General features: G+C 37.1%; 1 protein-coding gene across 1 annotated transcript; it reads left to right on the forward strand.

The window, feature by feature from the left end:
• The first annotated feature begins 8,489 nt into the window (after positions 1 to 8,489).
• On the forward strand, positions 8,490 to 15,331 carry LOC149833194 (28 kDa ribonucleoprotein, chloroplastic-like). Its single transcript, XM_090014974.1, has 4 exons — positions 8,490 to 9,138; positions 9,340 to 9,441; positions 14,622 to 14,903; positions 14,995 to 15,331. The coding sequence occupies exons 1-4, from the start codon at positions 8,617 to 8,619 to the stop codon at positions 15,058 to 15,060; spliced, it is 972 nt and encodes a 323-aa protein (XP_089871100.1). The 5' UTR covers positions 8,490 to 8,616; the 3' UTR covers positions 15,061 to 15,331.
• Positions 15,332 to 15,533: the final 202 nt, after the last annotated feature.

The raw sequence follows: 15,533 nt of genomic DNA on the forward strand, positions 1-15,533 counted from the left end.
TTAAACCATGAAAGATCAAGATAGAATCTATGGTTTCTCATGAAAACATTGTCTAAAGCTTATTTAGGCTCTTTTTCTCATCCGAGACAAGAGAAAGACTCATACCTTAACCGTAGATAGAAAAAAAATTAAGAATCAGTCGTGAAAACGTCGGATGGCTGGAAAAGAAGTCCTCTCCTTCTTCCTTCTTTCTCTCTTTTCTCTCTTTTTCCTTCTCTCTCTCTCTCTCTCTCTCTCTCTCTCTCTCTCTCTCTCTCTCTTTTGAGGCTATTTATAGACAAAAGGGAGGTGACATCCCCTCTTATCCATCCAGCCTTTCTAGAAAGGGCTGGCGCAAATCTCTAATTAGAACTCTCTCACTTTCCAAAATTTTTGAAACTCTAAAGTTGACTTTTAAAAGCTTCTTTCCTAATTCAATTTCACTTTCTAAAACCTTCTTTAGCCTAAATAGACATATATAAAGACTCTATCAAGGAGTCCTAAACAACTATCAAAATTAAATTTTAGAATTAATTAAAATTAATTAATTAATTAATTAATTAATTAATTAATAATAATAATTAAATATCCAAAAACTTCCAGAGGGTACCTTTTTCCTTTGAGAGTCTTTTTAACTCTAAATAACCTCAAATTAAATATAAAAAGTGAATTTAAAGCCGTATTTTCGTTGGGTATGGGGTTTGGATCTAGATTCAGATTCAAGATCCAAATCCATATCCAAACCCCAATTGGGTCCTAGGTTGGATCAATTTTAGATTAATATAGGTCTTGGATAAAGTCTAGATCCATGTTAATTTGGATCAAAAGCATTGGATCCAGTCTGATCCAAATCTGGGCCCGACCAATCGAGGCAATCCTTTTTAAAAAAAATATAATTTTTAGGCCAACCATAGTCCGAATTTAGAAAAGTAATAACCTAAATTTTACTTGAATTTTGCTTAAATTTAAAGGTTGAAAATAAAACTTTTTATTGCCTTTCGATTGGCTCATCTTGACCTTGTTGATGAGACCTGACCCAAGCCTAAACTCAAAAGTTGTCAGCCTATATCAAGGTTTTATCACTTTTTCCTCTATACTTAGCCAAATTTTTAAAAAATCTCAAAATGACTAAGTGTAAAAATACACGATATTACAATTGCGGTCAAGCATTAACGAAATCAAGTTCTCTCCCAAGAAAAATGAGTTATTTTTAATCAAGGTCAAGAAAGTGGAAGACATGAGGTAGTTGATTATGAGGAAGGAGGCCTAGAAAGTGGCAGGGAGAACTTTGGTAACTAACAGATGGAAACCTTTCCAATGGTGGTGTCTAGAAATGACATCAAATGTTCCATTATGGATATGTTACTAGATCTGATAGTAGAGCTTTGAGATGAAATTGTATTTAAAGGTGTAGCAAAATATATGAATGCAACTCTTCTTGAGATTGGTGATCGTAATGCTCTGAGATTTTTAATCACTTATAAAATAAGTGAAAATGTATAACTTTTTTTTTATTAAATAATCGTTAGTAAAAATATTTTTGACTTTGGTTCCACAAAATAACAATTATGTTGAATTTAATGTGGATAATCTTTTGCATTCAAAATATTGCAACTCAATAAACGATAATGTTAATAACATGCATCCACAATTAAGTGCTAAAAAAAATTGATTAGCTCTTGACACCGCCTCATTATCCTGTATTTGCTCTACATTACCTGAAAACCCATAAAAAGGGATAAACTCTTGAAAGCATGGTAGGTCTACACCATAACACATGGTGAGTGTATAAAGTTAATACAAACAACACATTTAATGAAAACATAATTTATCAAATCAAATATTTATGATATACATCAATCATAGTATACATACGTGATATTTTTTACTCAAAAAATATAATGCATTCATTTGCCAAGTAACTAAGTAGGCATGATGTGGCATTCACTAACATGTTTAATTTGGATCGCATGCCAATGTCCATAGTTGATAAGGACATGAAACTTCATGGACACATGCAGTATATCATACTAAACCTTCTATCATAATCAATATGATTAATCACAAACATACATAATTAATCTAGTATATCATAATTTACTTCCAGTATTCATCGTCAGAGGTTTACTGTATCTTGAAAACAAGTTTCATTCCGGATCACCTAGTTTTGGGAATGTACAATCTCACAGGGATTCTGCCCTAACCAGATTACTTAGTCTTGGACAATGCACTTCTTCATAAGAATTTATCATCCTAACAAGTTTCCTGATCTTGGATAATGCACTTCCTCATAGAGATTTACTGTCATAGCTGAATCACCTAATCTTAGTCATGCACGCCTTCATAGAGATCTCCTTTGAAATAGTTCTTCAGTGTATCTATTGTCATACATACATCACAATTAACCGCTCACATGATCAATGATCACCAACTCGGGCACAAACAACATATATACATTTAATTAACCAAACATAAGATTATCAACCACTACTTTGAGGCAGCAACGCATATCAGTTTAGATGACCATACATGCGTATTCAATCAGTCAATCTCATATCAAAAGAAATTATCACATGTCTCATTTCTATCGTGATATAATTCAATCGTTTCATACATGCATCACAACAGATATCACATCATTTAGCAACATATCATATATAAGATCACATTTCATAATATTCATACATTCGTAAATTGAACCTCGAAGCATGGCCACAAAAATCTGAAACATGCATATGTGATACGTTAAATAAATTATATTTTATAACATACATATATAATTTCAAACATGTATATTTAATTTCAACCATACGTATTTCACAATACAAGGCACCTAAACCTTAACACATGCGAATATACACATATATTTATAAAACCATGCATGCAAACACATATACATATTTTATTCATAAAATAATGCATGTAAGCATCTATTTAACCTAATTTAAATCATGCATTAGAATCACACAAATACCAGAGTTAGTATAAATTTATTCTACCTTGAAATTTATGTAGTTTTACAATAAGCAAAAAATCCTAAAAATAACAAACTTCTTCAATAGTGTTTTTCACACTTGAGAGCTACCCCAATTCTTTAGATTTAAAGAAAGCTTAATCAGAGGTCACTCTCAAAATCGTGAAAAGAATGCGCTCTTTTACTCTAAGAAAATCAACACCAAGGGAGATGAGAGAAAGAGAGAGAGAGAGAGAGTGAGAGAGAGAGAGAACATGGGAGTTAACAAGGGGGGGTATTTATAGAGGGAAATACATAGTGGTGAGTGTGAGTGTGATGTGAGAAGGAGGTAGGTGAGAGATTTAAGGGATTGTTTAGTTAGAGATTCAAGGGATGTGATGGGTGAGGGGATATGATAGTTTTGAGTTTTGGGTCCTTGAATCCAAATCTAAATCCATTACCCATGTTATCCTTTAGATCCAAATAGGGATCTAAACACAATTTAGTTTTAATTTAAGATCAAATCTGCCAAGTATATCCAAACTCAATCAAGTGTGTTGATCTAATTAGGTCCCTAGATCCAATTAAGGTTCCAAACATATTGGGATAAAAAAAACCATTTTGGGTGGGTTGACTTATGTAGATCTGTTAAGATCCAAACACAAATAACTTTTGGATGTATTGGATCCGACGTGTTTCAATTGGATATTCTGAATTCAGAGAATTTTGTAGGTGGTTTTGATCAGATGTTTACTAAGATCCAAACTCGAAGATATGTGAGGGATGAGTCCAAATGAAGAGATTTCTATTGATAACGTTATCAAGGTGGAACGTTCAAATGAGTGGGCCATGATTGTGTATGGGTTGGATCATACTGGATCCAAAAGATATAGATGGACCTCTCTGGACCCACATGAGAAAGTGGGTCCCAACAGCAAAGGGGGAGGGAGAAAGAAGAAAATCAAACCCTTACATTTGTTAGGAAATTAGCGGCTTCAATGAAGAAAGTTCATTGCTCGAATGAATCTAGTTCTATAAAAAACTTGAATCACCATGGGGACAATGGTAGAAAAGCTATATCTCTTGGTGATCTAAATGACACAATCAATGCATCTAAATCGATGCAAGAAGTTTCAAAGGAGACTGGCTCAATAACGACTCACAAAACGACACTCTTGAAGGGGAATTCCAAATTTTAGAATTTATCTTCCAAAAAGAGGTCTCAAATCAAATTGTTGTCTTGGTATGTGAGGTGACTCAATAAAAGTTGGGCTTAAAAAGAGATCAATCGAGTTATCCAAAAGGTAAGAGTTGATGTTATTTTCCTATTAGAAACTAAAATTTATTATAAAATTCACATTTCTTTTCTCAATTATGAGATCATAGGCAATTTTGAAGTCTGTCTGTTGAGCCGTATTTTGATGTTATTGGATCCTAAATCGATATCTATTTTGCCCAGATGTGTTACCAATCAATGCTTCACTGTTGAGGTTGTCAAAGAAGGGGGAGACCTTTTTTGTTTATGGTATATATGGCCACAACTATTATCTAAGGCATCAAGAGTTGTAGGAAACTCTTGGACTCTATTATTTAGGTGATTGGCCATTGATATTAATTGGAGATTGGAAAGCTGTGAGGAATTTATAGAAACATATAGGCAATGACAGTTATAACATTGCTATAAAGGAGTTCAATGGTATGATTGAGGAGTCGATTATTAGAAATTAGTTAAAAATTTTCCTAGATCTTACGCGGAATTGCTCCCTAAAAGCATGTTTGATGAAAATGCATTCGTGTTAGGAATCAAACAATATTCAGGTAAGGTTGCAGTTCCTTTTGAATTTTTCAAGCCGTGGTTGGAGAAACCTGGGTATAAACAAATCATAGAAGAATTGTGGAAGATGGAGGTTAGAGGTTGTGCTATGTTTAAAATTGTAACCAAACTTGATGAGATAAAAAAGAGGTTGCAATTTTGGAACAAAATTGATTTTGGTTTGATTAAAAAAAATAAATAGTGAAGTTAGATCTAAATTGAAGAATGTCCAAAGGAAGGTGGATTATGAACATATCTCTTTGATTGAAAAGGGTTTAAAACTCAAAAACCATTTGCATGAATTATTGCTTCTTGAGGAGAGTTTCTGGAGGTAGAAAGTGAAAAGTATATGGCTTAAAGAAGGCAACCAAAATACAACCTATTTTCATAGTCGGTTAAAGAGGAACATGCTTAATAATTCTATTACGATGATTGAAGATGATGCATGTAATAAATGGTATGAGCAAGCTGATATTGCTTGTTTAGCTAGAGAATTTTTTGTTAAATCTTTTCTCAGAGAGGAGGTGGATGCAAAAGAGTTGGAGGGTAAAGCTATTTTGCAGGTAACTCTTGGAGAGAATGATGATCTAAAATTTGTCACTAAAGAGAAAGTGAAAGCAGCGGTGATATGAAAAGTGAAAGCTCCCCAAGACCTAATGGCTTCCCTGGCTTCTTTTTCAGTATTATTGGGAGATCATTGAAGATGAGGTTTGCTCAACAGTCATCATTTTTTTTTATTCAGGCAAAATATTGAGAAGGATAAATGCTACAAATGTTGTTTTGATTCCCAAGGTTGTTGGGGTAAAGAAACTCACACACAATATAGACCTATTAGTTTGTGTAATTTCTTATACAAGATCATATCAAAAATTATAGTTTTGTGCATGAGAAGTATTCTCGAAGACATCATTTCGAATAATCAGACTTGAAGGACAAAAGTATTCGGGAGAGCATTCTTATTTCTCAGCCTGAAGATTGTTTTTGACTACCTAGGAATCAGACAAGGGAATATTGTACAAAGTTGGTCATGGAAAGACTTAGTAGAAATATGCAATATATAAGAAGAGAGGATGAGTATTACTCATCCCTAGTGTGATGTGATACTTTCAATGGAGCCATAGCCTATATGCAGATGATGCTTTATTTTGTATAAGAGATCAAGATGATTCAATTGAGCGGTTTGTGATGGTTATAGATGATTTTGAAAAAAAATCTTGTCTCAAGGTGAGAAAGGAAAAAATCTATGTTGATTCCTTTCAATGTTCCTCTAAACATAATAAATAGAGTTAGATCCCTTAATCAGTGGAGTCTTGGAAGCTTACCCATAAAATATTTGTTGGCATATTAAAAACGACCATGTGTAGCTCAATTAACAAAATGCAATCAAAGTTGGATACCTTGAGTTACCATCTACTTTCAATAGCTGAAAGAATTATCCTAGTTAACTTGATCCTTTCAACGATGCCCATTTATTGGATGACGTGCTTTCAATTTCCTTTTTCTATCTCTTAAAAAATTGAAAAAATAATGAAAGATTTCTTAAGGATTAGCACTTTGAAAAATAAAAACTCTCATTTGATTGGGTGGAAAAAACTTTATTGTCTTAAGAAAGAGAGTGGTCTTGGTGTAAGGAAAGTGAGAGATGTCAACTAAGTCTCCTTTGAAAACTTTCTTAGAACTTGGTATTAGAAGAATTAAACACATAGTCTAACCTAGTGACGGTCAAGTACTTCTAGAGATCCCCTTTGGTTCAAATGGTCCTATAAGTTGGTCTTATGGGGATGAAAAGGTAAAGGTATTAGTGAGAGTATGACCATTTTAGATATAAGAGCCAATTAGTGCATAAGAGATGGTATGGTAGGAAGGTGAGTTTTTGGATAGATCATTGGGTTGGTCATGTTTCTCTTGTATGTCTTTTAATAGGTCATATAGATTTTAGAGAGTACCAAGAATTGAGTGGTATTAAAGTCCATGATGTCATTGCATAGTCTTATGAGGATAGGTGTGATGTTTTTAACCCATTATTACAAGTACCCGATATAATAAAGGAATTGGTGGAGGAGGTGCCAAGGAATGCATTGAAGATGAACAAACTCTTGTGGTTGGATGGAAAAGACTTCTTTGCAAATGAAGGTTGGAAGTCTATTAGAGATAAGGGTGAGCTGTTCATTTTGGTTGAGGTGATTTAGTGAAAAAGTTATAGCCCAAAGGAACGCTTCAATTCTCAATTGAGGGGATGTTAGTGACTCAAGATGCTGAAAAAACAGAGAATTTCAATTAGCTAGCATTTGTGTTTTATGCATCGGAGGAGAACGACAATCACATTTTTGTTTATTAAGTGCAATATGGCCAGGATGGTGTGGGAGCAGGCGACACAATACTTTTAACACCCAGCATAAGGTTCGTAGGGGTGGCAAAACCTGACACGACCCACCAACCTGCCCCTTAAGCGGGTTCGGTTTGGGCTTAAACTAACCCGTTTAATAAACGGGTCGACCCGCCTAACCCATTTATTAAATGGGTTGGGTTCGTGTTAGGGGTATGCCAACCCGGCTGACCCGTTTAATAAACGGGTTAGGCGGGCGGGTCAACCCGTCGACCCGCCAACCCACCCACCAACCTGACCCGCTAACCCGCCAACCCGTTTACCCGACCCAACCCGTTTATTAAATGGGTTGGCAGGTCGTGTCAGGTTACTCGTTTAATAAATGGGTCGGGGTCGGGTTGAGGTATGCTAACCCGCAAGGTCGACCCGCCAACCCGACCCGATTGCCGCCCCTAGGTTTGAGGGAGTGTTAGAGAGACTTTAAAGAGATGGGGGAGAAATGAAGTGGGAGAACAAAGCCATTAGATCAGCGTTGATTGTCTTTTCAATTGGTGGTGAGAGAAATATGAAAAGTTAGAAACAAAGTGATATTTGAGGAATTGAAGATTGAAGGTGGGAAAGTTTTATCACACGTTCTCAATTCAATTAGTGAAAATTGCTTATGATCTTGAAAGGAGTTAATCATAGCGTATGTTCTAAATGGTTGTACGTAGGAAGATGCAAACCTTCAGATGAGGGAAGGATTAAGGTATCAAATGCTAGTAGTGAGACTTCTGTTTTCGAGATAGGATTTGCTATAAGAGATCACAAAGGTCAGTTTTTGAAGCTAGGTTGGTTAGTAAGGCAAATCAATTATGAAGAGGAGCATAAAAGTTTTTGAAGCTAGGTTGGTTAGTAAGGCAAATCAATTATGAAGAGGAGCATAAAAGTTTTTGAAGCTAGGTTGGTTAGTAAAGCAAATCAATTATGAAGAGGAGCATAAATGATAGCATGATATTGCTAATGTTTTAGAGAAGAACCTCAATATTATTATTGAGTCTTATAAGATAGGTGTAGTTGAAAAAGTAAGTACCATGATGGAAGGAAGACATAGGAGGATTGAATTTGCTAATTGAAAAACTGTTATCCTTGGTGTCTTAGCTCTCAGAACTACATTGTGAAGAATCTAGCGAAGATGGGTGAGCCTCCAAGTTGAGAGAATCTGAAAGGACAAACCACAAAGAGTGGTTTTAGTTTTTGAAAGTTTTGTGATTGATGTATTGATATGCTGCTCTGGTTGGGTCACATTGCACCTGATCTTCATCCTGGACACTCTCAAAACCCGGTATATCCAAAACTAAAATATCCGGGTCGGTACCTTGCCCACCTCTTTCAGCACTTTTGTCTCATTTTCCCCTTATCCTCTTCACCCTCCTCTCCCTCCTCCTCCTCTTCACTCTCTCCCAAAATATCTCTCCTCCTCTCCCACATCTCTTCCTCCTCTTTCCCTCTCTCTTCCCACACAAGAACAATCCATCTCCTTCCCCCCTCGTCACCACCATCACCATGTCCGCCATTTCCGACATCAAATCCCTCTCAATGGCCGATGGCTGCCTCACATCCCTCCCCACCTTCCTCACCAGCAAGAATTACCACCACCCACTTCGTCATTTCTCCTCTTCTCTCCGTTTCACCGCCCTTAAGGTCCAGTTATCCTCGCCCTCTTCACTTGTTTCCTTGAAGAAGGTGAAGAAACATGGGGTGGGGTTTGTCGCCAGGACCTCTGGCTGGGCTCAGCAGGAAGAGGTCGCCCAGGTGGAGGAGGGGTTCGAGTGGGGGGAAGATGGGAAGGAGGCGAAAGCTCTCGTCTCCGATTGGGAGGGCGGGAACGAATCCGGGAGCAGAGATTTCGAAGGAGAGGAGGTCGGGTTTGAGGGGGAGTCGGGTGAGGATGGTGGGTTCGAGGAGGAGCCTTACCAGGAGCCTCCCGAAGAGGCGAAGCTTTTCGTGGGTAACTTGACGTACGATATTGACAGCGAGAAGCTCGCGCAGATCTTCGATACGGCTGGGATTGTGGAAGTTGCAGAGGTAAGTGGGCTGAGATATGGTGTACTTGTGGGTACCTTGTTTTTCACTAAATTTCGATGTTCTTTGTTACCGTCAGCTCTTTTCTTCCAAAAAAAAATGAAAGGAGATGAGAAAAGAAGATGGTATTGGTGTTCCTTCAAGGTTTTGGTTTATGCATGCCAAGTTCCGTGCTTATTGTGGTTTGTTTGCCTCATTCTGTAGGTCGTTTACAACAGAGAAACGGATCAGAGTCGCGGCTTCGGCTTCGTTACTATGAGTACGGTTGAAGAAGCAGAGAAGGCGGTGGAGATGTTTCACCGTTATGTGAGTTCATAGTTCATTCTTTCTGTTAACTCAGTTATATATTCTTTCAGTGGAGCATATTAGAATGATGTTGCATCGGTCATCGCATTTCATGGAACGTAAATTCGGCATTGGCATATTTTGTTCTTTCGAATTCTTTTTTGCGAGTATGCAATTCTAGTGAAATTTTATGTATTTTTTCTGTAATGTTCCACTTATCGCACTTGGGTTTTTTATTCAATAAGGTTAGAGGCATGTTTATTATTAGTTTACTTTTTTCTGGCTATTTAAGCGAGCTTGCAGCTATGACTTATAGTTTGTAGCATCTAGAAAATTGGCTTGGTTTGCTGTAAATTTAACTTTGAAAATTGAAATGATTTTCCATGCTTTCCTTTTTGTTTGGTGTGTAGAAGTTACTATGTAGGTAATAGTTGCTAGTCCAGATTTCTCAAATGTGTCAAACATTCTCCATTCTTAGTAACATTGTAGAGTTTGTAAAAAAATTGTTGGATGAAAAACATGGTAAGATGGGTTCCTTTCCTATTATATATGGGTTCTCATTCCACGTTTACTGCTTTTTAGATGTGTCTTTGTTTTCACAAAATATCTGTGTTTTTGCTGTGCCCTAGAATGGATTGATTTAGCATGAATCCACAAGTGAGAGCATTTACAATTCGCAGATTGTGATTTTCTGCTTCTTCCAATTTCATTCAGTTATATTTGATTGAGTGTGTATCTACCTGTTAAACTCGGTGTACTCGCAGAAGTTTGGTGTCTCAAGCAGTTCTCTGACTTTAGTATAGCTCTGTTTGTTTTTTTTTTCTCTTTTTTGAAGCAAATATAACTTTGTGTTATGTGCAAATCAAATCATTTGGTTCAAACATTGCTTTAAGAGTGGTTTTCTACAGTTACTTTATAAAATTTTAATTGATTCCTAGATGGCTATACAAGTTACAAGCTAGGAAAAGGAGGCCAGTCTATATGGCTTTCTGCCAAAAAATTTCTGAAAATGCTCTTATGGAGTAAAGCTCTTTTGGTTAACCAGATTTTTTGGAACTACCTTTTTGGTCATGCCTTTAGAACTGATTTTAGATTTTACAGAGCTCGAAAGCATTTTCATGCAACTGTAATATGAAAATATGCATTTTCAGTTTCCACTTGGAGAAGCACCAAAAAGTATTTAATTTTGTGATTGGTCATAATGATATGTCTCAGAACTATTTTTTTAAATTTTTTGAATTTGACTTTTCGTATTCTTATAAAATGTTCACCAGCCAACTCAAACACAGGATATCATTAAGAGATGGGAAGCTTTGTCCTCATTTTGCTTCAAGCTGTTTTGCTCTCTGCATATTTTTTTACTTTTGATTCTTCAGATTTCATATAACATTGGTGTAGTGAATTTTGCATTCTCATTCCAGAAATGGTGATGATTGATGAATGTTACAGACTCTAAACCAAGATCTGGGTGGATGTCTTTTTCCTTTCTGTTTTCTTTTTGGCCCTGCAACTTCACAAGGGGCTCGATCTATGTATCTCATTATGACATGGATCAACTCTTAGGATCATTCAGGTCTGACTCTCCCTCGTCAGCCTATATCCGATTGTATTCTGATCAGGCCACTATCTATACTTCATAGATTGCTTGAGAAATCCTTTGGCTTATTTGAATCAGAGGAATCATGATTCAGGTGTTACTTTTGACCATAAAAAAATTGCATTTATTTCTCAAGATACTTTTATAGGATATATGACATGGCTGTTTCTGTGGAGTTCTTCAGTAAGAATACTACTATGTATGGGACATATTACTGGGATAAAATGAGTATGATGTTAGATAACAAGTTATACTTTTAAGTGAAGATTATTACCATTTGGTGAAGAATGTGTGGTGGCTTTATTTTCAAGAGGAAAAAATATGAGCCTTCTTTCTTCATGTTAAGATTTTTCAAGCATCACCAACGGGGGCTCCGCTTGTCTGACAGGAGTAGTTAGTGCACATCACCTTGTGTTAGGACGTTGCAAGTTTGAATCCCAATGGTATAGTTGTATAGCTAGTAGGGGTCTGCCTAACCCCAGCTTTCTCTGTCGAAAAAAAAGATTTTGCAAGCATCACACAGAAAAGGAGAAAAGATCACCGTGGGACATTGAACAAATTAACGTCCCATTGATTTTGCCCATCCCCTTCTGGAGCATGGAAACAGAAAAACTAGATCCCTTTATGATTCTCCAAATGATTTTCCAATGTTGAAGGTTCTCTGCCGCTGTTTGTTTTCATCGAAATATGATTTGCATTTCAATCTATTCTCATCTATATAAAGTAAAATACAAAAACACTTGATCTTAGTGGGATGATACATCTTGTTTTTGTGCTTTTTCTTAATCATTAACTGCATATAATCCAAAAGAAACAATTTATTTTGTTATTATTAAATGGAGGCTGTGTTCTACTTTTCTTATATTCCTTAAGTTAGTAAAAAAAAATCTTCTTTTCTTTTATATAGTCTGATAAAGGAAACTGGAATTGTTATGTGTCTTGTTGTAGAATGATTTCAACTATGTGTACTGTTTCCATAATCATAGAGGGCAAACTGGGCCCAAAGCAGTTTCTGGGATAACATCTACAAGCTTTTTAAAGGATTGATGTTGATAACTTGTCAAGGATTTGGATAATATAACAGTTATGTCTCACCTTGTTGAATGGTTACCACTTGCCAGCTATGGTGTTTTAGTAAGTTTGTGTAGAATACCCATTAATTCATTTGTTACATGCTACAAGTCTAGCTAATAAACATGAGTTACTTTCTAGAGAGTTAATCGCCTTGATGTACCTATGTCACAGGGATTCGGCCAACCAGGTGCCGCACCCGCGTCGATGCGATGCGGGTGCGACACCCGATGCGGTCAACCCGACCCTGGGTGCGGTCAACACACCCAGGGTCATTTATGTCTAACTTTTGTACTTGAAAAAAAGAGGCCCGCTGAAATGGGCATGACAGCCAGAAAACTTAGGAACTGGTTTGTCAACGTGGCGAGTTTCGAGACACAACTCTTCAACTTTCTTTACGGCAACCACATGCCGTAGCCAACTACCAAGGAGTCTCTTCTCCGAATCGTTTCTCTGGGTCAAGCGCAGGCTAAACCTGCTAAGGTGCCTGGTTCAACAAGAATCGATTGACAACGGTGAAGAGATCGATTCCTTCTATATGCAAGTGTGACTCGCCGAGCTTCTTCTGTCTCTTGAGTTGCTTCGTGGTCGAAGGAAAATGATCCTCATCGAATTCTGCGGAGGGGATTGCAGTCGGGAGATACCTCGATGCTGGTCCTCACCGCAATTTTGATGGGGAGTGAATAAGGCAATGCATTGATACTGCACCTGGTGGCTTTTTTCATCATTCTCACCTTTTACTGAAGATCTGACACCTTTCGTAGTTGATGAGAGCTTAACTTTTCATGAAAATTTGGATGGTCTCAGAGAACAACTATACTGTACCCTGAAAATTGAAGAGAGAACAATCATTCTGTTAAAATAGAGGGTTAATGAAGGCGAAAGGGTAATGATGCCCATGTTGGCCCGTACAGATTGCAGTCCACTGTACCTGTCTGCAAATATTAAATCAGATTTTGATTTCCTTCCGAGATATGCGCTGGGCTGGAGGTTACGTACTAGAAAAATTAATACAAAATATCTAAAGTCAATGAGCTGCCAAATTTTGGTGCAGGATGTAATGATCATGGACAATACAGCCTTTCTTTAGGGATGACCAGCTTGGTTACCATTCAAAAGTAGCTCAGTTACATATCTAGGAGAGAATAACTAAAAGAATCGGATGGAAAACCAAGAATATATGTCCTGGCCAGGGGGAAGATGGGGTCTCGCCCCGTTTGGACCGGTGTCCGTACCTTATTTTGTTATTTTACATGTAATCAGATATCCATCAAATCCTGATATTTGTCTGATTCAATAGCAAAAAATTAAAACCATATATGCATCTAGCAGTGCTCGATTAAACTATTAAACTCGGCTCAGACCAGTAGAGCTTAATGAAGCTTTGAAACTCGATTAAGGTTGGTTAATGATGATGAATTTTAGCATATATATAATTTTTGTTTTTTAAAATGTACTCACGATAATTGTTTTTTATTTCATTAGTGTTACTGTTGTTAACTGTTAAAACTTCAAATTTGTATATATTTTCGCCCTCCCGCACCCCCGCACCCAAGTTTTTTTAAAATGCCGCATCCCCACACCCGCACCCGCACCCCATGTGACATAGTGTATAGCTAATAAGCATGAGTTACTTTCTAGAGAGTTAATCACCTTGATGCTACAAGTCGGGCTCGAAACCATGACCTCTATAGTCTATACTGAAATATACTTTTACTTTCATGGTTCTGTGATAAATGTCTTTAATCTCAATGAAAGATCATGCAACAGGACTTCAGTTATTTTGAAATTATTCAAGATTCATGACAATGAATTTACCATAGAATCCATGGATTTAGTGCAGATAAATTGTTATGTTACTGCTTATCGAGAAAAAAATTGTTATGTTACTATTTTTGCCCATCTGCCTGCCATGTTAAACATAAGCATCTGTCTGTCTATCACTTGGATTGATAGTTATGATTGTTTCTAGAATCAACTGGATTGCGAGGTGTAAATTTGTATGATTTTAGGTGTTCTGTAAGGTCCAACTAGGGCATGTATTGTATCATCACCATCATGAGTCGCAGATTAGTCACTAATCAGGCGAATCATTGCATGGAGATTGAAAGAGGATAGTATTGTTAGCTGATGGCTTACTTCAACATCTGACGACCTTAGAGGGTTGGCCTGTACAAGGAATATCTTAGCTAATAGATTCTTGTTTTTCTACTAGATGTCATTTTTGTAACTTTATCTTTCTAGGGGTTTGCTGACTCTTTGTTCTTTGATCTTCATTTATTCTAATAGACCAAAGGTATGGTGTCCCAACATTGCATGGTTTGGTCAGCATTGTGGGCTTTACCCCTTTCTGCTGGATTTATAAATTTGGCTGACCCCCGCTAAAGAAGTTGCTTGGCCATGTTTTATGTGCTCTTTATTGTTTCCACAACGAAGTATTTTGCTTTCTGGAACTGTAGGTTGAAACAAGTCAAATTTTAAGATTGTATTATGTTCCACTTGCCTACTGAGACTTAGCTCTGCACTGAAACAGGATCTCAACGGGAGGCTCTTGACAGTTAACAAGGCATCTCCGAGAGGGTCCAGGGCGGAGCGTCCTCCTCGTGAGTTTGAAGCTTCATTTAGGATATACGTTGGGAATCTGCCATGGCAGGTTGATGATTCCCGACTGGAACAAGTGTTCAATGAACATGGGAAAGTTTTGGATGCAAGGGTTGTCTGTGACAGGGAGAGTGGACGGTCGCGTGGATTTGGCTTTGTGACAATGTCATCAAGAAGTGAAGTTGAAGACGCGATTGCAGCTCTTGATGGACAGGTGAGTACACATTGTGATGCACCCAAGAAAATTAGTAACTACTCTTCCCATCTCTATATTTTGTTTAACCTTTTCTTTTATTGAGTGACAGAGCTTGGATGGGAGGGCCCTCAGAGTGAACACAGCTGAAGAAAGGCCAAGACGCAACTCATTCTGATAGCAAGATCTCAATTCACTTTTCGGAAATCACTGCAATCTTCATCCATCAAATAGGTGTTCATTATTTATAGTGTTTTTCTCTCTTTTTCCCTTCACCATCTTTCCAGTTTTTTGTTAGTTTGGTTGGACGGTAGAGTTTCTGACCCAGGAGTTGTACCACTTAAGTGGAAGGTGTTCAATTCTTCTCTCTTTCAGTTAGATTTATCATGGGCTTGTTATTGTGATATTTCTCTTAGTAGATATCGATTGATAAAGTTAAATTATTGCAAGTCTTTGTTGTTGTGAGCTACATCAATGAATGGACTCAGTTGATGCCAAAGAATTTATATAGGAGATGAGCACATAGTGGTTCTGTTTGGTATGTATCTTGTTTATCTGCAACTCTACAACCATTTTCCTGTCATGAAGATGATACTCACAGGTGGTAAGTGAGATATCCTTATATGATCTGGTTTTGACATTTATGTTAAC

The sequence above is a fragment of the Nuphar pumila genome, chromosome 7, assembly GCF_984573655.1.
Source record: "Nuphar pumila chromosome 7, dmNupPumi1.hap1.1, whole genome shotgun sequence".
In the NCBI taxonomy this organism is placed as follows: Eukaryota; Viridiplantae; Streptophyta; class Magnoliopsida; order Nymphaeales; family Nymphaeaceae; genus Nuphar; species Nuphar pumila.